The 26,814-nt window shown below is 39.9% G+C and overlaps 1 protein-coding gene across 8 annotated transcripts in view; it reads left to right on the top strand.

Annotated features, from left to right (window-relative positions):
* Positions 1–6,099: 6,099 nt before the first annotated feature.
* The window catches only part of TGH (SWAP (Suppressor-of-White-APricot)/surp domain-containing protein), a 57,937-nt gene continuing 37,222 nt past the window's right edge, over positions 6,100–26,814 (top strand). For 4 of the 8 annotated variants that reach the window (XM_020671555.2, XM_020671558.2, XM_011627604.3 and 1 more), the window contains exons 1-8: positions 6,100–6,690; positions 7,004–7,389; positions 7,543–7,633; positions 7,731–7,825; positions 9,359–9,462; positions 13,010–13,071; positions 13,156–13,227; positions 17,379–17,536. In XM_020671555.2, the coding sequence (XP_020527214.2) occupies positions 7,258–7,389; positions 7,543–7,633; positions 7,731–7,825; positions 9,359–9,462; positions 13,010–13,071; positions 13,156–13,227; positions 17,379–17,536 (714 nt within the window). In that variant the 5' untranslated portion in view covers positions 6,100–6,690; positions 7,004–7,257. Of the gene's footprint in view, positions 6,697–7,003; positions 7,390–7,542; positions 7,634–7,730; positions 7,826–9,358; positions 9,463–13,009; positions 13,072–13,155; positions 13,228–17,378; positions 17,537–26,814 lie in introns of all 8 variants that reach the window. The other 4 variants (XM_020671556.2, XM_088872746.1, XM_088872745.1 and 1 more) reach the window with 1 other exon arrangement.

The following is a 26,814-nucleotide window of genomic DNA, read 5'->3' as shown; positions in this document are numbered from 1 at the left end:
AGGAACCAACGAACACACTCGGCACCGGCTTAGAGTTCGCACATTGCGTACCTGGTTATCAAGCTCTCTTTGGACCCATCCTTTCCTCTTTGAATTCTTCACTTGCTGCCTCCACTCTATTCAACCATATCTTTCTCACGATCTGGCCTCAGAGCTTCAGTAATGGTGTCCAAGGTCTCAACATAATTGACATTCATAGCCTCTAACACATTCCCGACTTCTATAGGATGGAGGATTGACGCTAGATCATCCCCATTACCAGAGTTATATCAACATCTACCATATCCTCTTCAAAAAACTCCTCCTCTTTAAACGCTGGAAGTCTCACTGCGAGTGGTGCAACATCAAAGGGTTCTTGAAGATGTTCACCAGTGATATTGCCTCTCACCCCAAAATCAGGATCTTGATCCAGGGACATACCTGGGACATTTTCTAACCACAATTCTTCACTCTGAGTGCTAAGGATTGGCTGATTATCCACGACTTCCTCCCCTTCATTAAGATCATGGATCATCAAGGGCGGAACACTGGGCTCAACCTTTTTCTGGACTTTCTTAAGCCTACTAGCAACCCTCCTTGTTAGGAACCTCCTATCCAGCATAGCTTGAAGTTGACAATGGATAAAAGACATCTTTGCAAAAGAAGGAGGTGAAAAGGTGGAAGAGGGCCTGATGACCCCTTGAGCATGAAAGGAAGTATGGGGAAGGTGAACCGTCGCCTCCTTGTCCATCAAGTGGGAGTTGGATGTACTGGCTTGCCTGCACACATGTAAAAATTAGCAAATTATATGTTTTCAAGGAGCTGAAAGGAATTATGAAGATGCAAGGGTACAGATCTCGAGGCATGATAAATTGAATTTGAAACCTTAGATTTATTGTTATCATAAAATACCACCCATTTCTGAATGATCCATTTTCCTTTAATATCTCCCTTTTGCTGAGATGAACGGTCATGATTGAAATACCTCTGAAATCTGTGGCTAGAAATGCACATCTCCTTCATCTTAACACCATTGTTGGAACTTGCAACATCTTCGTCCTGCTAGCTCTGACCAAAGATTTTTTCAAACACATGTACAATATCCTGGCATAGTACCTCCACCATCTTCTTGGGAACCTCACACGTTCACCTTCAACAACAAAAGCTTCTTAAAAAGAAATTTTGCAGTCAAGACCTCCAAGTTTCAGGATCTCAAAGCTAGGAATATTCAATCCTCTAAGCTCCACCAAGAAGTTGACAAATAAGTATGAACTTCGAGACCAATCTATTTTAATGAACTTATCATAAATATTTGCAACTTCCTTAAAAACCTCTATGGACCAGGCAATAAGAGGAATATTTGAGATATAAATCCAAGAAACACGTGGTTTGATAAAAGAATGTTCCATTGCTAGGATCTATTTTTCTGCCACCTGATCCATCCCTCGAAATTGCCAAAACCGTTGATGAATAATTCTGTATGCCTCTTCCGGCGACCCCATAGAGCATACTATTTTTCCACCCTAAATGCTCTACACAAGCTTGGGGACTTTGTTCATGATTTGTTCACCCAAGATTGAAAAGCGATGATCTCTCCAAACTTAGATTTGAAGCCAACACTCATCGAAAAATAATTATTTTTTCCCTCTTCTTGATCATATCATCCCCAAACTACTACAATAGGATTCCTAGTGAACAAGGATCCCTCTGTAGATTGGAGAACCAGAACGTAGGAAGGCTTCTTGTTGATCATCTCCCAGCAAAATCTTAAAGCTTCTTCTCTCTCAAATTTTTCCCATGGTTTCCTCCTCTCACATCCTCTATACTCTTGCTCAAAATGAGTAACAAGGATTATAATAAGGGATTGCATACTATGAGACCATTTATCTTTAGTTACAAGGAGGTCACAATCAATGCTAACCATTAAATGTCCAATTGGATGATTTGGGTATGTCAAGAAGTACAAAAAATATTTTTTTAGGCTTTGAGATTAGTCACAAGTACATTTATAATCACTTGATTTCAAATTTGATGGACAAGAATGGTTGTAACCTCCTTGTACCAAAATAAATGGTCTCTCAGTATATTTTTCCTTACAATAATGAGAGGAGAGTTTTAAGCACAAAAGGTCTCTCTCTAAAAATAAATGGTCTCTTATTTACTTGAAATTAATGGTCACTTAGTATACTTCTCCTTATCTATACTACATTATTAAGGTAGAGTTATGAGGTGGAGATATGTCGCGAAAATAAGAAGGGCCCTAATTCTAGAGTGTATGTAGGGCACATAACTTCGAAATTTAAAAAGCATACGGTGCCTAATTTAAAAAGCATAAGGGAGAGAGAGACGTGAGAAAATGTGGAGAAAAAATTGTGAGAGAAAAATTGAGAGAAAATCAAGGGGAAAAATAAGTTTCATATTTAGGAGAGAGATGAGTACGTGAGAATGAGAAGAAGATAAAATATAGAGAGAAAGTCAAGGGAAAAAAAGGTTTCCATATTTAGGAGAGAGATGAGTACCTGAGAGAATGAAAATTAAAAGATAAACTATCTTTTTGAGTTTTTGAAAAGAATAAATGCCAGAGATTCTTGAAGAGAAAGATATCTACAAATTTTAGAAAGAAGGTGTACATGCTAATAAGAAGAAGCTACAAGAGTTGACATGTTTAAATGTTTTAAAAATAGATTGGCATGAATATTGAAGAAAAAGATACCTACTATATGTCACCATATTTCCTTAAGCCCGTTATTATCTCAAAAAAGTCTTTTGTTGGTTGCTTTTTGCACAAGCGTAGGCAAGCTTTGAGATTGTTTTTTAATATATTTAATTCTGCTTTTGTTTTGTTTTTTTTTGTATTTTTTAAATTTTATGATCCAGAAAACAGTATGACAATGACTTATTATTTGTTGATTTAGAGTGTTGTCCTATAGTTTTTTTTCTTATGGAGCATGTGTCTTTTTTTTTTCCTTTTTTAATTAGTTTTATTTTTCTTCCAGCTACTTAAAGCTTAATAGTCGGCTATGGGCAATGTATTAACTAACTCTTTCTTTTTTATGTATTTTCTCTATCTCTCACTTAATATATTATTCAGAACTTTTATTTTTAGCTTTTTTCCATGCTTTCTAATACATGATGAAGTCCATAGTTTTACAAATGCACTAAATCATACCGTATATGACCATAGTTCTTGTCTTAAGCCCCTCATTATTTCGACTGTACAGAGATGAATAGGATTCCAATATTTACCTATAAATGAATATTGAGAGAGAGAGAGAGATTTTACCTATGAATATTTATAATCTCCTTTTTTTTTTTTTGAGAGAAGTTGAACTCCTTGCCACGTACAATCTTAACATCAAGTATTAAAGGTAGTTTTCCCTTGCTCATATTTTTTTGAATTTCTATTATAACTTCTATAAAATTTTTATTTTTTTTTATTTTTCTTTATCATATTAAAAATAATAATTTTAGCACGTTTAGCCTTTGAATTTATCTGTTTAATGTTTTCAGTTGACTGCTGGATGTTTCACCAAATATTATGTTTTATAGATATTGGAGACCCATTCTTGATCTGCTACATTTTAAATTTATTGTTTGTTTTTTTTTGTCAATGCTCTCATAAAGCAAACTAAAATAAAGAAAAGAACATGAAAAAGAACAATATCCAGTTTTTTTTTTAATCTTTACACCTTTTTTTTTTGGGGAAAAGTTTATATAGAGCCAAGGCTCTAAACAATCAAATTTAAGCCTACATCAAAAATTTCACTAGAAGAGGTTGTTTTGATGCCCTAATATATTAAAATCGATCATCTTGACATCAAGATGCATGGACATGAGAAAAAAACGGAATTCAAGTTTTAGAAATAGTGTATTTTGCAATGCATTTTTTGATCGTCAATTTTCAAGATTTCAAGTTTTGATATATTTGTCGATCTACACTATTTTTGAAGATTTAAACTTTATAAATAAATATGAAAATATATTTTAAGGCTATCACAAAGATTTCCAGTATTGAAACCATATTTCTCGACACTATTTGAAGGTAGGCTCTAATTTGATTGTTTAAAGCCTGGGCTCTATACAAACCACACCCTTTTTTTTCTGCTACTCTCCGAACACACTAAACATGGTTAGAGAGGTAAAAAAATCCAATAGTGACTACCAGCATCACGTAAAAGATGAGCTTCCCTTTACTGGGCACTCTGTGCACTAGACGTAAGTTATATGATAGAGCAATGATTTCATGCAACTGTTACATCATAATATAATGCAACGACACTTCTAGAAAACCATGCTTGTGTTATTTGTATGACCCAAATATGGCACACACTCTCTTTTCATCTCAATTATCAATCCAAAAAAAAAAAGTTCAATTTGAACCCTAGATATGGCCAAAATGAGTCCCTTCCAAAAACGAATCTAAACCATTCATTTCGTGAATTTCAAGACCTTAGTTTTTATAAACTCAAAATAATTTTTTTTTTGTTTAGCATTGTTCATCTAATGATAATAAAGCTATCCAATAAGATTGAAAATGAAAAAATCCTTCTAAGGCCTAGATCTAAGTGTCTCACCAAAATGAACGACCTATGTTAATTGGGCTAAAAAATTGCTTTTTAGGTCGTGTTTTCAAATTTTTTTTCTTTTTAAATGCTTTTTATGATTGTTTATTAGAATTAAAAAAATGTATATTTCAAAATTTGGATAAAATAAATGGCCATAACATGGTTTTTGAAGTTTGTTGCATTATATTATGATGCAGCCGTTGTATGAAATCATTGCTCTTATACTATTGAGGCTCAACTAAAAGGTAAGTTGTAATAACTTTTTTTTTAATTTATTTTTTTGGTTGTCTCCTTTTGTAGTTTTTTTTTAGGGATTCTTCCAATTTCGTGGAGATGAACAAACACATTCATCTTAAAATATAAGTTGTATTTTTATCTTATCTATTTTTAAAATTTTATTTTTTTTCTGTATATTGTAGAACAACATTAGTAGCATCGTACTAGAAAAACTTTGCCTTTCCTAAGGTATGAAGTTATTATACTTAAATTTCGTAAGGACCTGCTTAGAAGTAATTGATCTATCTCATCGTTGCTAATAACTTTTATGGTCTATGTATATATTTATTTTTATAATTTTTGTTTTCAATTGAGTAAAGTTTCATGGCTTTCATGTTTGGAGATGTGCTTATGTTTGTTGGATTTGTGCCTTCTATGTGGATATTTACATAAAGAGTGCTGTTTGTATAGGGCCAAGTAAGGGGCACTTTCAAATAGTGTCAAGAAAAGTGGTTTCAATATTGAAAATTATTGTGATAGCCTTAAAATATATTTTGATTTTTAATTATAAAATTTAAAGCTTAAACAATAGTGTAGATTGAGCATATCTTTGAAATCTTGAAAATCTTGAAACTTGATGGTCAAAAAATACATTACAAGATGCACTATTTCCAGAACTTGAAATCCACTTTTTTTCTCCTGCCCATGCATCTTGATGTCAAGATGATCGACTTGACGATATTTGGGTATCAAAACAATCTCTTCTAGTATCAAGATGATCAACTTGAGTATATTTAGGTATCAAAACAACCTCTTCTAGTGAAAGTTTTGAAGTGAGTTCGGATTTGATTGTTTAGAGCCTTGGTTCTATATAAACTTTTTCCTTACATAAATGTTCATTGCATATTTATGTAGTATTTAAACTTTTTCCTTACATAAATGTTCATTGCATTTTTATGTAGTATTTATTACATATTTACGCGATTATTATACCATCACTTATTTAATTCATACATGCAACTCCAAACAGTAATAATGAGATTAGGAAAGGATACGGAGTCGAAGTGGTAGCATCCCCACATATCTAGCCACTACATTGTGGTTTTCTAACACTGCCCTACTAATACTTCAAAGAATCAAACTCCTAATCTACTTATAAAAAAAAAGAAAAAAAAAGAAAAAGGACAAAAAAAAAGAAAAAGAAAAAAAAGAAGAAGATTGTCTTCGCCATTGAATTTGAGGAAAGCCCTTTTCCATCCCAACCAATAAACACCACTTTACCGACACCTTCTTAAAAACATAAGCTCTTAATCTAGGCTGCCTTCCCCACTGAAATTTACCCCCCAAAAAACAAAGAAGGGGAGATTTTTAAGCCCGACAGGTCTCTGTCAAAGAATCAAGAGCACAATAAACCTCTTCTTCTTCGAACTACAAAATCTGTACCCCGAGAACAACATTCATCATCTATTCCTCCACTTCTATCGCGGTAATCCTCATTCACGTCTCTCGCAGCAATCCTCCGTCATTCACGTAACTACAAAATCTCTCTCGCACTCTCTATCTTTAACAATTTAATTATCAAATAAGACACCGTTCAACCCCTCTCCAATATCGAATATCATGGCCATTGTGCCGGAATTCGGGCCGAGACTCCATAAATGGTGGTAGAAATTGGCTCCTATGGGCGACTCCTCTGCTGATCGAGGAAGGGATTTTATTTGCGGCTTATAGGGAGATAAGAGAGCAGGGGAGAGAGGAGAAGGGGTTGAAGTTTTTTTCAGTCCCCCTCTCCTCCTTTCACTCACCTGAAGCGGAAGCTTTCGCCGTTATTACTTCTCGATGATGGCCGTGCGATTACCGTTGCTCGGCCTTATTTGCGTCCCTATTTTGCACCTAATTTTGCACATTAATTTTGTCCGCTCAAAGTGAGGTACGGGTATGCATTTCATCTTTCTTGATTCTTTCAGTTTTTCTTTTCTTTTCCATTTTTTGTTTTATTACATTTTCTGTTGGAAGGAAGGATGTCCTCCCAATAATAAAGTCTGAATGTTTCCGTAATAATCGATAAATTCATGAAATGAATGTTGATTCCTAGAATCCACCCTGTCTTAACATGATCAATTTTCTTTGTAATTACTATGTTCATTTACTAAAAGACTCATCTGTTGTTAGGTAGATGTTACTCCCCTCTTGATTTTCTTCCTAGACGAACTGCTCCATCTATATCTGGTTTTCCCTTTCAGGTGAACCATTTCCGGGGGCGTTCCTGTTTGAGGGGCTCGTCCAGACGGGAGGGGCTCGTCCAGACGGGAGGGACTCAAGGTTGAGTTCGAAGAAGGAGAAATCAGAAGAAATAGGGTGGAGCAAACGAGGGATTGTTCGCTATTTGCTAAGCTGAGTTCACTAAAATGGTTCAGTGGTAGTCAATGATTTGGGAGTTATAGAAGAAATACATCGCAAATTTTTCATTAAACTGTGTTGTATATCGAAATTCATAATGGACGATGGGGATCAAGACTACATTTTCTTTGGGACCCCTATTGAGAGGGAGGAGGAGCTTTCTGGTCGGAAAAGGAAGATGGCTGCTGAGGCTGGACAAATGCGTAGCCTTCCTCCTTGGAAGCAAGAGGTATGAACACTCCTATTCCCAATTTTTGACGCTATCCATTTGAGCAGGCAATGTTTGTGAGAGGTATACTTGATGGGTGCTTTATGCGATAGTGCAATTTTGTAGCCTTGTTGCAATCCTAATTTGAATTGCTTTGCACAATGTGAATTTTAGGTTAGAGATGATGAAGGACGTAAAAGATTCCATGGAGCTTTCACTGGAGGATTTTCGGCTGGATACTACAACACTGTGGGTTCGAAGGAGGGTATGCTTTAGGAAGCTACATTGTGTTGTCAATTTTTGGGGCTAAAGCTTTTCCAGTTTCTTGCAACGGAAGAACAATCTTTGTGTTAAATGTGCAGGTTGGACTCCTCAGACATTCACATCTTCTCGTAAAAATAGAGCAGAAATGAAAGAGCAAACCATATACAACTTCTTAGATGACGATGAGAAAGTGGTATGCATTTTGTTGTCACTTATCTTTTCATAATCAGATATTCCCTTTCACAACTTTACTGTTAGACAAGCCATTACAAAATTACTTTCATGAAATTTGCAAGCATTATTTCAATGCTTAAACTTTAAAATTCTGGTTTGGTGTTCATCAAGGAAGCACATGCTAGTTCTGGTGAATAAGACTTATAGTTGACTGAATGCATGTGGTACGCATGCTAAAGCTTGTTCTAGTGAACAAAAATTGACAACTTTGTTTGGGCTAGTACGTGTGAGAGAGTTGGCACAAATTGGTTCCAGTTGCATTCCCACGATAAGAAATATTGTATGTGTGTCGTTGTAGTATTTTCTTTGTGTTAGTTTTCTATTAACAACAGTTTCTCTTGAAGTGAAAAGTGGAAAGCGAAATATATACTATCGCATGTTCCCGGTGGAGAGTCATTGTGCCTTGGGAGTAACTCCTCTGCCCTCATTCCCTCCCATACCTGATCCTCCACTCTACCAAACCTATGCCCACCTTGCCTGCCCTCAACCCCTTTCCCCTTGGCCATCCGCCACCCCTTCACCCCCCCTTTCTCCTCTTCCTCCCACCACATAACCCCACTCATCCACCACCCTTCCCCTGTCCACTCTCCTCTCCTCTTTCCATCACCATCTGTCCCTACCCAATCCCTCGTCTCCACCAGCCTGCCTTGCCCCTAACCTCTTGGCTGCAGTTCCCAACCTCCTTTGCATCCCTTGCTTGAAAACTTCACCCAACTCCTCCCTATCGCTCCAACATTCACTGGTAGGAACTTTCCACCCTCCTAGAGGCGATGTGAGGGGCATTGAAAAATGGGGTAAGGTTTATGGGGAGAACTCTACTTTTGCTGTCGCAAACTCCCTGACAACCTCATCGTTTTCCCTTCCAATTCCGTACCTTTGAGAGCCCTCAATGGCCTTCCCCCACCTTCCAAGGAGCTTCACTCTCTTTATCCAAATGGAGGAAAGACTTAGGCGCCCACACCAAGCAGTAGAGAAAAGAAGAAAAGTTCTTCCTTAGTTTGATTGACAACCTTATTTTGTACCTTTTGTTGCTTATTCGTGTGCTGGATTAAATTTCCTGGTCTCCTTTTGCATCAGTTGTACGAGATTTATTAAGAGTTGGAGTGCGAGCAAATGTTCTTGTAACTTATAACATCATTGCATATTGCTGATTAGAATAAAAACATCATCAATCGTCTATGGTATTGTGTGACTGTTGTTTTGGCTTTATCATTGGCTGTGGCTTTCTAGACAGCACTTGCATTTCTCCTGTGTTCTTCTTATCATTACATGGGGATGCAAAAGCAATTACTTGGATGTCTTGCTGATCTTCATTAATTTATGTTCATCTTGGATATATGACTCACAATTCATCTAGGCATTTCAATTCCACTTAGGTGCAAAATATTTGATTGCTAGGTTTTTGTTGAAGCTCCTCTGCTTATTTGTTTCGTCTACTTATTTATATTTCATGCTATATTAATGTCGCACGTGACTTCTACTTGGCATGTAGGAACTGGAGGGTCGTTCATTGGGTATGACATCACAATTTGATACATTTGGATTTACAACTGCAGAAGTTGCACGCAAACAAGTAGAGAAGGAGCAGCAAAAGAGGTTGATATTGACTCGCGTTTCAAAAACCTTTTGATGTTATTTTTTTGAGAAGAAAAACCTTTTGAGATTTTTTTTTTTGATGAACATTAACATTTGTATTGCTGTATAAAGGAGAATACAAGTTTGGGTTAGTTCTAGAGTACCCACTAGATGGGACTCTCGGTAAAAAAAAAAAGGTCAATAGGCCATATACAAAATGGGGTTATATGCTTGCCCCCTTACAAAGTATACGGAGGGGGAAGAGGAGGAGGAGGAGGACGACGACGAACCATTACAGTCCAGTTCCAATAACCTTTTGAGATTATTAATTTTTTGAATTTCTTATTCGTTGGTGTTCAGACATTTTAAGGCCCACCCTATAAACATCAAGTCTAAAGCAGTGATTCAAAAAGCGGACCACCCAGCGCTTAGGCCGCTTAGGCAATCCGAAAGGCCTGGGCTCATCGCCCAATCCTAGGTGGCCAATCTGGGCGGTCGACCCTGGGCGACAGTCTAGGCGGTAGGGAATCTGCCTAGGCGGCCGCCCAAGGCTTGCGCCCCGCTCAGAGGCGGAATTTTTTTTTTTTTTTTTTTGTTTTGATTTTTTTGAAAGATATAAAAGCTTAGAAGGAGGGGTTTTAGGTTCATTTGAAATCTAAACTCATAAGAACCCCTTTTAGAGAGATAGAAACGTCCAGAAAACTACATTTCATTGGATCGAAGTGTTTCTCAAAGTTTGGAGTTCGAGCAATCAAAGTAAGTGCAAAACTTTATTTTTTAGATTGCTTGTTTTATTTTGAGATGTCTTCTTCAGGAGTTAGTTGGAATGGAGATCCGGGTTGGAAATATAGATACAACCTGAATCCAAATGACAAAAATTGCGTTAGATGTAATTTTTGTGAAAAAGATACAATATGAGGCATAAACTGGTTTAAGAAACATCTTGTCGGTGTTAAGGGGGATGTTGCCCCTTGTAAAAATGTTCCTGAAGCTATCAGAGAGGAGAATAAGCAATATATAAGTTATGTAAAACAAAAATAAGAACAAAATCCTTGTCATAGATCGATTTCTGCTACTTTTAGAAGAAGTGATCCAGGTTGAAAGTATGGGTACAACCCAAAACCAAATGATAAAAATTGTATAAGGTGTAATTTTTGTGAAAAAGATATCAATGGGGGTATTAGCCGATTCAAAAAACACTTTGTTGGTGTTAGAGGTAATGTTGCTTCTTGTGCAAAGGTTCCTAAAGCAATTCGGGATGAGATTAGACATCTTTTGAATTTAGAAGAACCAGAAACGGATGAAAATAAGCCTTGTTCTAGGGAAGTATCTTCTCTAGGTTCTTCTAGAAGTGGTGATCCGGGTTGGAAGTATGGTTATAACCTGAATTCAAATGATAAAAATTGCATTAAATGTAATTATTGTAGAAATGATATTAATGGGAGCATTTACCGGTTTGAAAAATACCTTGCCGGTATTAAGGGGGATGTTGTCCTATGTAAAAATGTTCTTGAGGCTACCAGAGAGGAAATTATACAATATTTGAGTTCAGAGAAGCACAAAAAAAAGGGTAGAGCAGCCAAGACTCCTAGGGCTTCATTTGCACAGACTGCATATACTAGTAAGAGGAAGGTAGAAGAAGAGGAGGAGGAAGAGGAAAATTTAGAAGAAACAGATGAGGAAGAGCGTTATATTGAAGAGGGAGATGACTCTGATGATGATGGCCTCGACTCTGATGCATATGATGAGGCTTGCCCTATTGATATTCCTTCTGATGATGATGATGATGATGATTGAAGACTCTTGTCTCTTGGTGCTGAGTGTTGAATGCTGACTGTTGTGTTAAGTGTTGACTTTTGTATCCTAGATTGTATATTTTCTAAATTTCTTTATATTTCTGTTGTGTTGAGTGTTGACTTTTGTATCATACACTTGTATGGTTTTAACAGTTTACTATTTTAACAATATGGATTATCAAAATTCTCTTGTCTACTTCTATCTTTTTTTTTTTTTTTTTTTTTTTTCAATTTGGAATATGGTATTTTTTTTCAATTGGGCAGCCGCCCAGGGTCCAGGCCGCCTAGGACCTACCTAGCGTGTTTTGATACACTGGTCTAAAGTACTTGATGTGTAATGCTTGGAGCAATTGCATTTACTGAATTTTTGAGGGCTGAAGCTTAAATAATTACAGATGATCAGAATGAGTCACAAAATCAGAAAAATATAAAGATCAAGCAAAACTAAGAAAGCAAGAGAATTTGTAAAACAATATATTCCTGTTGTGAGTGAGCACTTTCAGAATAAAGATGGGTGAAACAACAAGGATGTTTTTTTTTTTTTTGGGAAATTCAGTGGGGATGACACCCTTACCCGTTTTTTTTTTTTTTTAAATCGTTAGTGACTTTCAAATGCGTTAGGTGAGAATGGAAGCCTAGACCTTAGCTGAGGCACAAGTGGTGCTACCACCTCGACCCCAAATGTGTTTTGATCTTTGAGTGTTGCTCTAGCATGGGCCTATATTGTAGATTTAGATTTGTGGGTCCTGGCATTGAAAAGGAGCCATATCCAGAGCATGTCATACAAATTTACTAGAAGACAGAATTTTAAGCAATATTAGGTGGAAACATTTGGTTTGATGCACAAGGTTGTGTAGATTGCTTCCCATGAGCCACCGCAGCCTAAAATTGCCGCATATTGTATAGGCTTATGGCGCTTTTCGGGTTGCGGGGAAACTCAATTGGGGACCAAAGGGCTAACAGGGGTTTTGACTTCTTCAAGGTTAAATATACTTCCCCTAATTTGGCTAGAGGACTGTGAGGACTGATTTTGTTTTTGGCCCAATAGGGTTGCTGAAGCAGTCCGTATTGGCTTCAGCCACAGCAGGACTGCTTCAGACAAAAGTGGCCAATTAAAACTGAAGCTCATTCTAGAGAGTTTTTTGGGTATCGCTTCAATTCAGAAAGAGGCTGAAGCCCAATTCTTCAGCGCCTTGTGCTGAAATGAAGTGAACATTAAACCTGGCTATAAGATACCCTTTTGAGCAATTACAGTGGGAAGCTTTATCACATTCTCTGAATTTTTCCATGTATGTAATCCTCAACCATGAACCTGTCATCTTCCATGAACCTGTCATCTCCTGATCATGGGGACCATGACTAGAAGATCTTGACTGGGTATCCAATGGCACTGTTTATCCTCTAATTTTTATTATAGAGGTCGTGTCCTCAGAAATTTTGAATTAATATATGCCTTGAAGTGCTAAATTTTATTCAAATGATTTGAGAAATGTTGTGTACCCATGTAGCGAAGCCTTTTCGAGTTTGAATGCATTGTTTGCTTTTCATTGTTCACATGCCCTCATAAATGTCCGTATATAATGCTTTTAAAAATTTGGCATATATTATCATCTCTTAAACTGGTTTTTGTATAATTCATAATAATCTGTACATTATGATTGCTATCAGGTTACATGACCTTTCAGACTTTATCCATTAGGCAGATAAATGAATTGATTGCCTTGACAAATATATGGTGGGTTATTAATGTCATCTTTGTTTTTCCTTTACAGGCCTTCAGCTATCCCAGGACCTGTTCCAGATGAAATAGTTGTACCAGCTCCCAATTCGATTGGTTTGTATATGATGCATATTCAATATTTTATCCTTGATAGGACATTGGTTGCATTCCTTCAAAATACTTGTTTGCAATGTGTAGGCATAAAATTATTGCTGAAGATGGGATGGCGACATGGACGCTCAATTGGTGCTGGACCCACCAATTTACATGGTATGATTTTATTATTTTGATGGGAAACTTGTTCCAATGGTTTCCTCTATTGGCCTCATCTGTGTATGTTGATTTTTCCTCTATGGGTATCATATCTTGCTAGTGGTATTATGATTAGCCAAAAAAGGTTTTTGACTAATTAGCGAAAGAAAAGGTTGATCCACATATCCGATGAATGGTCAATGTGGAGTAATTCTACTGAGTGAGACCTTGTTGACTACCAAGACATAGATTGAAAATATCATCCATTATCCACTAGATAAAGGTGGAACCCAGCCGGGTGGGTAGAACTGAACTTATGCAAGTGGACATGCTAAAATTTGAAGCTCTTAAACCATATAGAGTGATCTCATCCAGTGGTTCCAATTGAATGTGACTTGTATTGTAGATTAATGGTGGAGGGAGTTTTCACCTCAAATAGGTTTTTAAAAACCTCTTGAGTGAATGCGTACTTCAAATGGCTTCAACCTAGTGGAGTATGGACTATGTGAGCCATGCAACCAACTCCCATTCCCCCAACAAAAAAAAAAAAAAAAAAAACGAAGAAAAAGAATAATAAGAAGGGTGCTCCCGAACCCTTGTGTTTTAAGCGATCGGATAATGAGAGCTTTACACTGAACTCTTGTTTCTCATACCAAAAGGTTATTTCTTCCTATGCTGATATACGTTGTGTCTGTTTCTCCTTGCCTTTCATAAATTATTCATGCCTTTCCAGGACCTGAGAATCCCTCACCTTACTGACATGGCCGTTGTGTAGTCTGAATGGTTAAGTTAATCCAGAATGGCACATCGTTTGCAGGACGAATGGCTGTAGGAAGTTTTATGTCGATGGTCCCTTTGAAGGCCAATTTTTTTTCTGAATGAAACATGGATGGAGTGTTACAAACCTAGGCAAAATACCATGCAGTGGTTGCTTGAACTTGCGCTGTTCTCTGACTGGTCATTTTGTAGACGAAGATGTTTCCGGTGCTGTTGAATACGAGGCTTTATGGAACATGTGGAGTTTCATGGGACTGGGAACCCTTGGAAGTTGGGTCTGTGGAATTTCCAGATATCCGTCTAAAGTTTGTCTTGTAGATTACATGGCCTATACTCTTGGGGTAAGTTCATAGTTTATTGCATGAAAGTGTACTGTCATAAAAAAGGAAAAAAGGATTTTTCAACTCTAGTGGAAAGGAGAATACTATAAGTTTCAATTCAGTTACAGTTTCTGATCTTTCTGTGTCATCTATGAGAAAGAAAATGTTTGGATTCGGTCAGTAATGGGATTGGCATTCTTGACACACTGTGTCAACTTCACATGGTTTGGATTTGTTCAGTAACTTCGGTTATGTCTTTAGGGTATAGGAGCATTTTATGATGGCATCCCACATTCTACTCTCTGTATTCTGGTGGGTTGTTGCTGTAAGATTGCAGAGGAAACCAGTGACGTTTGGTTGGCGAGATAGTGCTCATCGTCATTCATTTTTTTTTTTTTGAGAAATACTCGTCCTCATTCATTAATCATAAATACCTAAATTTATTTCTGATTAAGCGAGTAAATGAGATTGTCAGGTCATCTTCAATGTACGCTCTCTCTAGAACTTTTCCATTGACTTCTTATTTGAAGTTTGGCAAGATTTGAATGAAAATATTCAGAAAGTACAATTCATGGAGCTCATACTGAACCGTTTGCTTTTTGAAACTCCTGGACGAAATCATGACTTAATATTCAGAAAGTACAATTCATGGAGCTCATACTGAACCGATTTCTTTTTGAAACTCCTGGATGAAATCATGACTTAAAGGCAGAGTATACGGTGCAGAAATATCTATGACTCGAAAGATTTGGCTAATTCATCAGTGGGAGCCCTTGGGTTTGGAAAGGAGTGATGGTGCCTTTTGAGTTCTGGACAAATACACAATTGAGGATGATTTTTTGACAGTTTTGATATTTCGCATTTTGTGCTACATAGTTCTTATGGAGTTCCCTCTTTGTCAGTTTTTGAGGCATTGGACAGAAGCCTTAGCGTAATGTAAGATTAAGAAGTGACAAATGGTGAGGCAGAGGATGATACTCCTGAGGCAGGAGACTTTGAATTTCAAAAGCAAATCGGAGTGACTGATTTCTGATTAATTGGCATCAAATGATTTGAGTATGAATTGAATGCTTTTGCAACCATCAAACTAAGGCCCATTGGGGTGCATAGATTTCAATGATCATTGCCCTCTCTCTTAAAGAGAGACTGTTTCTCCACCTTTCTTGCTTCTTCCAGAAATTAAAGCATCCTTTTTAGAAGCTTTGTACACTTACCTTTTGCGTGGTACTGAATTCTGAAACATCAACCAGTCTTGAGGTTTCTACTGTTTAGTTTAGCCCTTGAAAGCCTTTTTTCTCTCTTAAGGAATGCCTCCTGAAGGTTCTCTTTGAAATGGGTGAACTTCCAGGATGACTCTAGTATGATAAAGGTATAACAATTCATGCCAAGCTGGAAGACCATGGCATTAGAATACTTAGGGAGCTAATTTATAGTAGCATTAGAATACTTCGGGAGCTAATGAGACTATCTTAGTGAAATTCAAATGCCTCAATTCCCCATCGATCGAACCAAAGACTCAAGTTCCTTTTGGATTTTCCTCTTGATCAATAACAACTGCTGCATTGTCATCATATCGTATTATTATACTGTTGTCACATTTGAGTTCTTTACATGTACGTACAATTGCAGCTCTGATCACTTCTGATCTTTCCAGGGGCTGGGTTTACTTCACTCTAATGATTTCCAACAGAACCAACTACTTGCCAACCTACAGTAGAGATCTACGAGCAGGTACAAAGCTGGGAGCGGGGGAGGGAGTTAGCAGATAAGGGTAATTGGTAACCGGGTATTTTGGTCCCACCAAAAGCTTTTGTGTTGTTGCATTTCTGCTTTTGCCAGCAAGCTACATGCTACTTGGAAACTTTTGTGACATTGATGACTGGCTTGTTAGAGGATGGAGCGGTCCTTGTCCATTACCATGGAAAAGCATTGGAATTAGTACCAATTATGCACCAACAGGGCGAAAAACATGTATACAGTATCATTTATTCACCAATGGGACACAACACATGCATATTGTGTGTCCCTAGGCTTTGGTCTAGTGGTAGACATTAGGTTTCCTTTGCGGAGGTAAGGGTTCGAACTTTGAGGTTTGTTATAAGTATCGAACCACCATAACACAGCAATTTTCTTTGCAAGTGCAGGGAGGGAACACATGAATATGGCGCAGAACCATGAACAAGAACATTATTTTTAACTGGTCCCTTAAATGAGTATGCAGAATGAAGGAATATAAAAGGAATGCCATCTGAGGCTATAAGTTTCTTGTGTGGTTATTTCTTGAACTTTTCCACCTTGGCAAGTTTTTTATTATCGTCGGAAAGTATGCATGAACATCATCTAATTCCCTGTGAAGGGCATTGTAAATTTGTCGATGGCCAATATGAAAATTTAGGTTCTATTATATTAGTTTGAGAAAGCTTGTTAGCTCTATGCACCAGTCGAGTAATTAAGTCTGCATGTGTTTTGATGATGAGAGGTCCCTTTTAGTTGAACAAATTGTGCTTTATAATACCCTGTTTTAAAAGAAAAGCATGCTTTTCACTTGTAGTCACTTTTAGGAATTTATTTCATGTTGAACCTTCACTTGGATGGATTATTGGTGGTTTGGTTATTGATTTCAATGGTCTGATGCTTCTTTTATTTATTGAGTGCGTTCCCTTAGGAGTACAATATATGTTTACTCCCTCATGCAAAACACTTACTTGGGATTTTTTTTTTTTTTTGTAATTTAAAATTTTGGGATCCATCTAATTATAAATAGATGATTACTTTCAAAGAAAAAAAATTTGGATTCTAAGTTATTGAACATCTAGATCATTCCATTAAAAAAATTGGATGGTTCCAATGCAATATTGGGATGCCATCTTTTTTTGGCACATAGAGAATGAGAATAATTATTATTATGTTTCTTTGAGGTTGGTTGCTGTGTGCTAGAGATCACATCCCCAAAACTTAAGCTCTAAAAGAAACTAAGTGTAAGATTTGCCTGAGGGAGTAGATGGATAGCATACACCCATGGGAGTAGAAAATCTTTGGCTTATTTACTTATTTTAGTTTTCTATTTGATAGATACTCGTAGAGAAGCTAGGAAAGCATTCCTTGCATTTTCGTGCAATGAGGAAAGGTCTCGGCATATGGAAAGTAGACCTAATGAGCATGGTTATTTGGATTCCGAAGAAACCATTCCTGCTGCTGCTGCTGAGCCCTCGATCTGTCAAAGCACACCAGTGAGTACTGTTTGATGAGCTTTCTGGAAAAGCGTGGCATTCTTTACTTACGTTTTTATACTATGTGATCTGCCGCCACCATTTGAGTGTCACTATTATTTTTGCATCAATTTAATGAAGTTTTCAAGTCAGTAAGAATGTGATTTAGTTCTTGCCCATAAATGGAGATGTTTGGAGACATCCCTAACTAATGCGACTTTGAGTGTGCTGTATGCAACAGGTTTAGATTTCTTCTTTCTGCAAACTTTTCGCTTTTAATCATTTGGCATGTCGTATGATGGATTAAAAGCTACCTGCATTGATAATGAGTTAAAGGATATTAGGTGGTTTAGTTTGTGATGTTACTGGAAAGATTTCACTGATACTAACTTTGAAGATTTTCTGACTTGGAAGTTCGTGAGCTGTCCTTTTTTTATGCTTTCTATTCAGTAGTTAGTGAGCTTTCTTCTTGTGTAAGTTGCAGAATTTATTTAGGTGTGGCTTTTTCTCCTGCTTGTCTTATAATATTCTATGCTTAAGAAAATTGGAATATATGAAGTGTATGTTTGTCAGTTTGGCGCATTATGGTATACTAATGGTTGGACATGCATTCTTTGTTCTCCTTTGTGCTTTACATGTTTTCGACTATGCTATAAAAATACATGATCTGGGAGCTAAATTTCTAATACTCATGTCGAGAGACAATGTCTAGCTCTCATCCTTCCCCTCTTCCCTACCAGCTCTCCTCTCTCGGTCATCCATTTCGCCACTCTCCCCAACCTTCCACCTCTCAACCCCCGCTCGTCAACTCTTCCCTTCCCCCACTTTATGAAAACTGTCCATTTCTTGCAGCCTTCGAAGTCCTCCCGAGTTTCCCCTCTGCTTTGCCCAACCCAGCCTTGCATTTCAACCTTGTGGCCCAATAACCCCACCTTCCCTCCATCCCACTTCAGCCCCCCCCCCCCCTCCCCCCCCCAACCTTTCTCCATCCCTGCCGGGGGCCCACAAGTGGAGCATCTCACTAAGTCCCTTCAGCTAACTCTGGTTGGTTGTTTTCACTCGCAATGGAACGATATCAAGGACATCCAGAGGTTTGGCTGCTGAATCCTGGGACGTCTCAGAACTTTCTTGCTGAAAACTCTCTTATGGAGGTATCCTTTTCCTCCTTCCCATCGGAGGCTCTACTTCTCAAAGCTCTTGGACATCAACAAAGCTGCTTCCAAAAACATTTCCATGGAGCGCCCCTAACACTCAGCCGATGACACAAAGAATTGGGCTTGGTGAAACCCAGAAGATTTTGCTAGTCGTCTCCCATATCTCCACTACGCGCATGGAATGTTGACACTTTCTCTAAGATAAACCAGGCCTGTGGTGATTTCATCTCCCTTGACTGGAAATCTGCCACCTTGTTATCCTTGGGTTGAATCCAGCTTTTGGTTCCAACTCTTCTCCCTTCCCGCATTCCCCCTTTCCTTTGGCTTGAAGTAGACTTGTTTTTCTGCATTTCCGTCTCTTGATCCTCGGCCTCTCCACATCCCTCCTGCCATTCTGGCGACCATGGTCTTCCTGCTTCCGGACAATCGTTTGTGGACCACACACTTCCCATTCTATGGACCACGACGCATATGACTTCGCCATAATGACTGTCACTGTAGATCTCACAATCGAAAGGTGGGGTGTGAGTCAAAAGACTTCAATTCTAGACCAAATGGCTACGTGGTATCTCCCTCGCATGCAAATGGTAAAGCGCTAGCCTAACCCCTGCTACGCGCCGCTTCACCAGGCTTTCGCTCTCATGCAGTCTGCAACTTTCCAGCCCTATCCCTGCCATGTGCCCGCCTCGCCATGCATTTCCTTCGACGACCCAACTCGTCCATCCAATGACCACATGTCACCAGCCCTAACCTCTAACCCTAAAAGGCACGTACGCCCCTTTCCCTGCTGCCTTGCGTTTCCAGCAAGTTTCCCCTCAAGAGATCTCACCAAAATCCCCCTCACACGCTTCATCCCCATCGGACAATGTGCCTCCTCCTCTCTCATCCAATCGGGAGGCCACATGTATCCCACTAGGTCCGATCTGGGCTTTTCACACTCCATTCCAGCCGCCCGTTTTACCATACCCTCAAATTTCCATGTCCAACCTTCCAGAGGCTACGTCAATTGTGTGCCAGCTGTCTCCCATCGCCCAGCCTTTCGTCGGGCTCTTCCCCGATTCCAATTTTTGTGTTGGGTTGCCATCGGCCACTTCCCCATCCTCACTTGGTGGTGGCTATGCTCAAAGACCCTCCTTTCAGCCTTCCGCTGCTGTTTGCCTCCTATCGTATTCCTATGATTATGATATGGCTGGTCATTCGTCTCTTCTCCCACTTAGTGCGGAAAACGACCTTTCCATGTCGGCTCCTTCCCATTCCCTCTCCTGCCCCCACAGATCGATATCCTCTACCACCTCCACTACCCTCGCACTTCCCCTCATTTGCCCTGGGATTTCATCCACTTCATATCCTTATCTTTTTCTTATTCCCGAAGCCTATTCCCTATCTTCCTCCTCTCTTTTTGTCAATCTCTCCTATACTCTCTGCTCCCTTATTTCCCACCCCCATCGCTTAGGTTCTTTCCTCCACCTCTGGCCTCTCCTCAATCTTTGGCTCAGTTGTCGCCTCCTTCCACCTCCTTGCTAGAACCTCGGTTGTCTCCCTCCTCCATTTCCCCTTTGCTCCCTCTCTTCCCCCCCCCCAACTTCTTCTACAAGTCCATCACCCTCACTTCCAAGCTCCCCTGGAGGCATTCGCTCCCCTTCTCCCTTAAAACCATCACATTTACCCCTATCCCTGGCCTCATCCGATACCCAGCAGACCTTCCCCCCCCCTAACCTATCACCTCTTCTATCTCGTCCCCTCTCCCCTCTTCTTTATCTTCACTGCCCCCACCTTTTCACTCCCCCGACCTTTTCACTTCCTTTCCCTACTCCCTTCAACACATGTGCCCAACACCCCACAGTCCTCCACTCCCTTGGGTGGACCTCACCCCAACCCTTCTTTTAGTTCCCCTATCTCCTCCTGGGATCATTTGTATAGCTCGCCTGCAGACTCGACAATCTCTGTGGATTCCATCTTTGTTCAGGACATGGATTGCGCCCAAGGAAATGTGTTAGAGGTTCTTCGGGTGATGGGCTTCAAATATGAAAGACCCAAGGAAGTCTTGTTGGATTAACTTGACACTGATGCCTCTCCCCATTCCAAGACTAAGACAAGAGGTAGAAGGGAACTTTCCAACCTTGCTTTTGCTATCAATTACGACAGAGGTGTACAATCGGCATCCCACAACACAACATCAGCAGAGCGACACTCCTCGGTGAGGCAACCCTCTTGGCGCTCGTCAAGGCTCAACAACCCCCCTTTACTTCCCCCATGAAGGTTTTGACGCACAAAAGAAATGCAACCCGGGATTTGTGTTCTAAGCTATGCCCTTCTATTCTAGCCCTCTTAGAGACCAAGATCACTGACCACCCTTCCCTTTCCCAAGTTAGGAGTATCTGGGGCCGTAGACCTTGCAACTGGCTCGCCTTTGAGGCTCATGGGGTTTCAAGAGGAATTTAGTTATTTTGGGATCCGACGCAGCATTCCCTTATCGATTTCCGAATTGGCGCCCACTCTGTGACCGTAGTGCTCTCTAGACAAACAGATGGCTTGCAATGGAAGTGCACAACAGTGTATGGCCCAAATACAAACAATCTTAGGCCTAGGTTTTGGGAGGAACTTCAATCTTTAGTCTCTTTTGCTTCACTATTTTGGTGTTAGGGAGAGGGGGAGGGGGAGGGGGAGGGGGGGTGGGGGGGACTTCAATGTCACTAGATGGCAACCACAACCACTCCATCTCTCTAGCAATGATTCAATTCTTCCAAAACCAGCTCATCGACATACCCCTTGAAGGGGCACAATTCGCTTGGTCCAACCATTTTCTCAGTCCCTCCCCCTCTAAGCTCGATAGGTTCTTGACTTCATTAGAATGGGACAAATTTTTTCCGAGAACTATAGTGGTGCCCAAGCCCACCTCAAACCATCGTCCTATTGTCCTTGATTTCCAAGCCTTACCTCGGGAACCAAGGCCTTTTCATTTTGAACTAGCTTGAATTGAAGAACCTAACTTTGTTAACCTGGTTAAGTCTTGGTGGGCCTCCTATTCCTCTTTAGCCTTTGGTTGGGCTGGATACCAACTCCTGAGGAAACTGCAGCTATTAAAGATCGACTTGAAGTAGTGGAGCTCCCAGCTCCTTGGAAATTTTCGAGCCCAAAAAGGGACCCTTCTCCACTCTATCCATCAGTGAGAAGCTGTGGAGGAGACTAGAGGTCTTTCCTCTACTGATTGAGACCTTTGCTCAAAGGCTAAACTTGATTACCTTCTCCTTCTTCGTAAGGAAGAAATGTACTAGTCCCAGAGGACAAAGGTCAAATGGCTTAAGCTAGGGGATCTCAATACAAGGTATTTTCACAAGGTTGCTAATTGCAGGAGGCGTGGAAATTTTGTTTCTCACCTCAAAGTGGATAATGTTATACTTGATCAACCTACTTTGATAAAGGATGCTGCTGTCCAATTCTTCTCTCGGCTTTTCTCCTCCCCTACTGGCCCGAGACCTATAATGCACGATTTAACATTCTTCACCCTCCCCACTGATAGATCCACATGGCGGAATGCAAATTTACAAAGGATGATATTCTTGACTGATTTGAGGCCTGATAGAGCTCCTGACCCTGCTAGGTACCCCGCAGTATACTTTAAGACCTCCTGAGAATCTATCAAGCGATATGTGATTAATTATTTTATGAATTTCATTCTCGTGGAGTCAGAAGTAGAGTTGTGAATGTTACTTTTATAGCCCTCGTCCCCAAGATAGAAGGGGCTGAGGAGCTTAAGGATTTTCGGCCCATCAGTTAGTGAATACCTCTTACAAGCTTCTCTCCAAAGTTCTCGCTTCTAGATTGAGAGCGGTCCTCAACTAGGTAATCTCTCTGACCAAAGGGTCTTTTGTCAAAGAGCGTCAGATCTTAGATGGGGCCCGTATAGTGCAAGAGTGCATTCATTTGCGCTCTGTTTCAAAAACCCTTGGGTTGGTCATTAAAATTGAGTGGGAGAAGGCCTACGACCATGTAGACTGGTCGATGCTTGATGAGACCCTCAAGAGAATGGGTTTTGGACCAAAATGGAGGAGCTGGATGCGAGGGTGTATACACAACCCTGTTTTCTCGGTTTTGAACAACGGATCTACCAAGGGTTTCTTACCAGCAAGGAGGGGTCTCCTAGGTGGAGACCCCTTGTCACCTTTCCTCTTTGCCATCATGGCCGAAATTTTCAGCTCCTCCATCTCTAGGCTTTACTAAGCAGGTCTTTTAAGAGGTCTCCAGTCTAGCAGCCATGGCCCCATTATCTGCTTTCTCCAATATGGAGACGACACTCTGGTCTTTTGTGATTCCTCGCTAGGTCAAGTCGATACCCTTCTCACCTTTCGCAAATGTTTTGAAATGGCCGCGGGTTTCATGGTGAACCTTGCCAAGTCCAAGATGATGGGGATTTGCACAGACCCTTTATTGGTGCAATCTCTGGCCAACAAATGGGGGTGCACAGTCAAAGATTTCCCCTCCACGTATCTGGGTCTTCCTTTATGCTTGGGCTTACCTCGCCTCTCCCTTTGGGGCCACATCGTCGACAAATTCGGCTGGGGATTCGTCGGATGGAAAGGCAGATTCCTCTCAAAGGCGGCAGGCTAACATTGATCGAGGCCACGCTCGCCAATACGCCTGTTTTTCAGATGTCCCTATTCCGTATCCTGGCCTCGGTGGCTGCTAGGTTGGAGCGCATGATGAGAGAGTTCTTTGGGCTGGTGACCTAGCAAGATAGTTCCACCTTATCTCTTGGCCCAAACTGTGCATTCCCAAAGCTAAAGGGGGTTTGGGCATTCGCAATCTAAGTACCCACTATGCAGCACTCCTGGTGAAATGGTGGTGGAGATACCCGCTCAACCCCAACACTATGGAGGGAGGTTATCAGCCATAAATACTACTGAAGTAATGGTAGTTGGTTCCCTCAATGCAGATCCACAGGCAATATCTCGGGTTTCTGGTGGTCTGTCATTCACTGCAGAAATAAATTAAATGCCTCGAACATGTCCATTTCCACCCGAGGGAAGGGAATGGGGTCAAATTCTGGATGAACACTTGGATTGGCCATACCCCAATCAGGGACTAGTTTCCTCTCCTTTTCGTTATAGCTGGTGATGGCCAATCCATAGTGGCTGGAAATTTCAGCAGCCCAGGGGCGTCTAGATCTTAATCTCCATTTCTCAGGAGGAATATTAATGACCACGAGTTAGCACAATTCGCAGCCTTGTCAGAACTAATGCACTCTGTGTTTCTCCCTCCCAGTGGCAAAGACAGTTATTTGGACATTGACAACCTCAGGACAGTTCTCGGTCATTTCTTTCTGCCGGTGCTTTTCAATTGATGATTCTGACTTTGCTTCCACACCCTCTTCTATCGCGTCTAAAGCTTGGTTCTCTCTCATTCCCCCGAGGATCCAGGTGTTCTGCTCGATTGCTCTCCATGAATGGGTGCTAACTGTAGATCAGCTTCAAAGGAGGGGCTTACCTGGCCCTAATAGATGTGTCATGTTCCTGGAGGCTGAAGAGTCCAATGCACATCTATTCCTCCACTGTAATCTGGCCAGAGCACTTTGGACACATATACTACAACTCTTCCATTGGTCATCAGTCACTCCTAGATCTATTCCAGAACTTTACCAGGCAACCCTCTCTACTCCCTGGCCTAAGGCGGGTAGATCTCTTTGGAAAGCCTATGTGGCTGCGATAATTTGGGTGTTGTGAATAGAAAGGAACAATCAAATCTTCAAGGGTGAGCAGTCTGTAATTTCATCCTTGATCGACAAGGTTAAAAATCGTCTTTGTCTAGGCCAGAAACCACAACCTCTTCAAAGATTATACTCATTTTGACCTTTTCAGCAACTTGGAATCCTTGTTGTCCCTCCCCCCCAAGAATTGCTCAGGCTTCTCTCTAGAGACTGCTGGAACTTGGCTCGGTCAAGCTCAATTTTGATGGTTGCTCCCTTGGCAACCCCTGGCCCGCAGGAATTGGAGTACTCGTTAGAACTCATGAAAGTAGTAAGCTCCTGTCCTTTTCCCTTCCCATTGGTCTAGTGGACTTCACTCTTACTGAGACCCTTGCGCTATTGGAGGGCCTTTGCAAGTTTAACCCTTGATGGTATTCCGAATTACTTTTGGAAGGAGATTCCATAAACACCATTGATTGGGCTTCTAGAGCTACTCCATGCCCATGGCGGCTGGATCATATCTTCGATGAAAACTGTTATATTGGTGGGGGCCTGAGAATCTCGTGGACACATCTATAGGGAAAGCCAACTCTGGAGCGGACACACTGGTGAAGGAGGGAGCCTTACAAAATTTTTGCTCTCAAGCCTTTCTGTTTTTTCTCCCTGCTTTGTTTCTTAAGCTGTACATACTTTTGATCCCCTTTTAGGGGTTGCTTAGGGGGCTCATTAAAGGGATGCCCCATTTTTGTACCTTTTAAATTTATGCAATACAAGTGAATACTCTCAAAAGAAGCAAAAAAAAAGACATGATCTAGCACCGAAACTAGATTTCTTATTGTGCATCTTTTTAAAATCTGGGCGGATTCAAGTGGGCATCATGATGTGTGAAACCTTTGGATTTGTATGCATTAGGCATCAATGTTCTCTTCTGATAATCATCTCGAGCTTGCTTTCATAATAGAACAATGGAAAATTTTTGAAATGGGAATGCAATTTTCCATTCTTTTTCGGTCTCATCGCTAAAAGGAATGTTTTATTTACATTTACTGTATTTATCCATGAGGAAAAAAGAATTTATCATAGTTTTGTGAAGTTTATTGGTGATTTTGAACACATGCAAGGTAAAATTTGTTAAGATGTCACTCCAATTGACAGAATCTTTAGCCATTAATTATTAAACGGGAATTCCTAAAAAGGTCATTTCTGTATAAAATTTACTGGACATTTATAGCCCTCTTGAACCCCTCTTTAATGCAGTATAATAGAACTCTCTCACTCTTAGATAGGTATGCTATTCAGATCGAAAGCCATAAAATGTTCTCTCAATATGAAAAGGCGTATCGAGCATTCAGTATTATCCATGCCTCTTAAGCAGTTAGTATTATACAGTATTAGCTAGGCATAATAATATTATGTATAACTTGTAGTATTATCTATTTATAAATGTCAACATGGATTTTGTACTGAATTGACAAGCAAAATTCAGATCATAGTTGTCGGTAATGGTAGCAGGTGTGGGTGCATGGGATTGTCACATGCTAGAAACTCCGTGTGTTGGGAACTCATTTTGCAATACTATGTTTAATTAATAAATAAAAATCAATGAAAAATTATTACAATTTTGAAAAGTAATAATCCCAAAAAACATTAAAATGTCTAGAAAATGGGAATAAAAATTGATTATTTATTAATCAAATTAATTAATTAATAAATAATATTATTATTGATTACATGATGGTGTTTTGGGTTCGTCACATAAGAGATTTCCTGGTTTCTTCTACTTTGATTTCACCCAGAATTGTTTTTTTTTTTCCAAGTATTTTTAGACCAATCCTTATTACTAGGTCTAGTACTTGGTAGGCTTCCCCTTCCGGTGTCCTTAAATGAATTTTGATGGTTGCTCCCTTGGCTGACCAGGTAGATTGGGAGTGAGAGGTTTGTTTAGAAATAGTGCAAGTGTTTTGCGTCTCTCTTTTTCAGGGTTCATTGGAAACATGGATTCCACTATGCCCAAGGCTAGGTCCCTCCTTTAGGGCTTGAAATTCCACAATTGCAGTTAGGGTCACTCACTGCAGGTTGCAGGTGATTGTTAATATGTTATTCTTTGGGCTGCCAGAGAGGCTTCATGTCCTTGGTACTTGGCCTCCGACCAAGTGGATGCTCTCTCCGACAACCTTCTTATGTTTAACAATTCCTAGTGTCAGTTGAATTCCGAAGCTGATGCCTTGCCAATAGTGGCCTGCAGTACCTTCACCATCAGGTCGCATACTTCCTGGCCGCGTCTTCGTTTTTTCCATGGACAATATGTGAAAAGCTGAGCTTTGTAAAGCTTTATTTTGGTTTTTTGGGGTTTTGCTTGGGATTTTGACTTCCCTTTTGGGGAACAATTTTGTGCATGAATGCTTGTATATTGCTCACTATAAATACAATTCACTTATTCCCCCCAAAACAGCTAGGTGTTT

The sequence above is a fragment of the Amborella trichopoda genome, chromosome 7 (assembly GCF_054954075.1).
Source record: "Amborella trichopoda isolate Santa Cruz 75 chromosome 7, AtrichopodaSantaCruz75HAP2 v2.0, whole genome shotgun sequence".
Taxonomy (NCBI): domain Eukaryota; kingdom Viridiplantae; phylum Streptophyta; class Magnoliopsida; order Amborellales; family Amborellaceae; genus Amborella; species Amborella trichopoda.
This window is presented reverse-complemented; position numbering and strand designations above follow the sequence as displayed.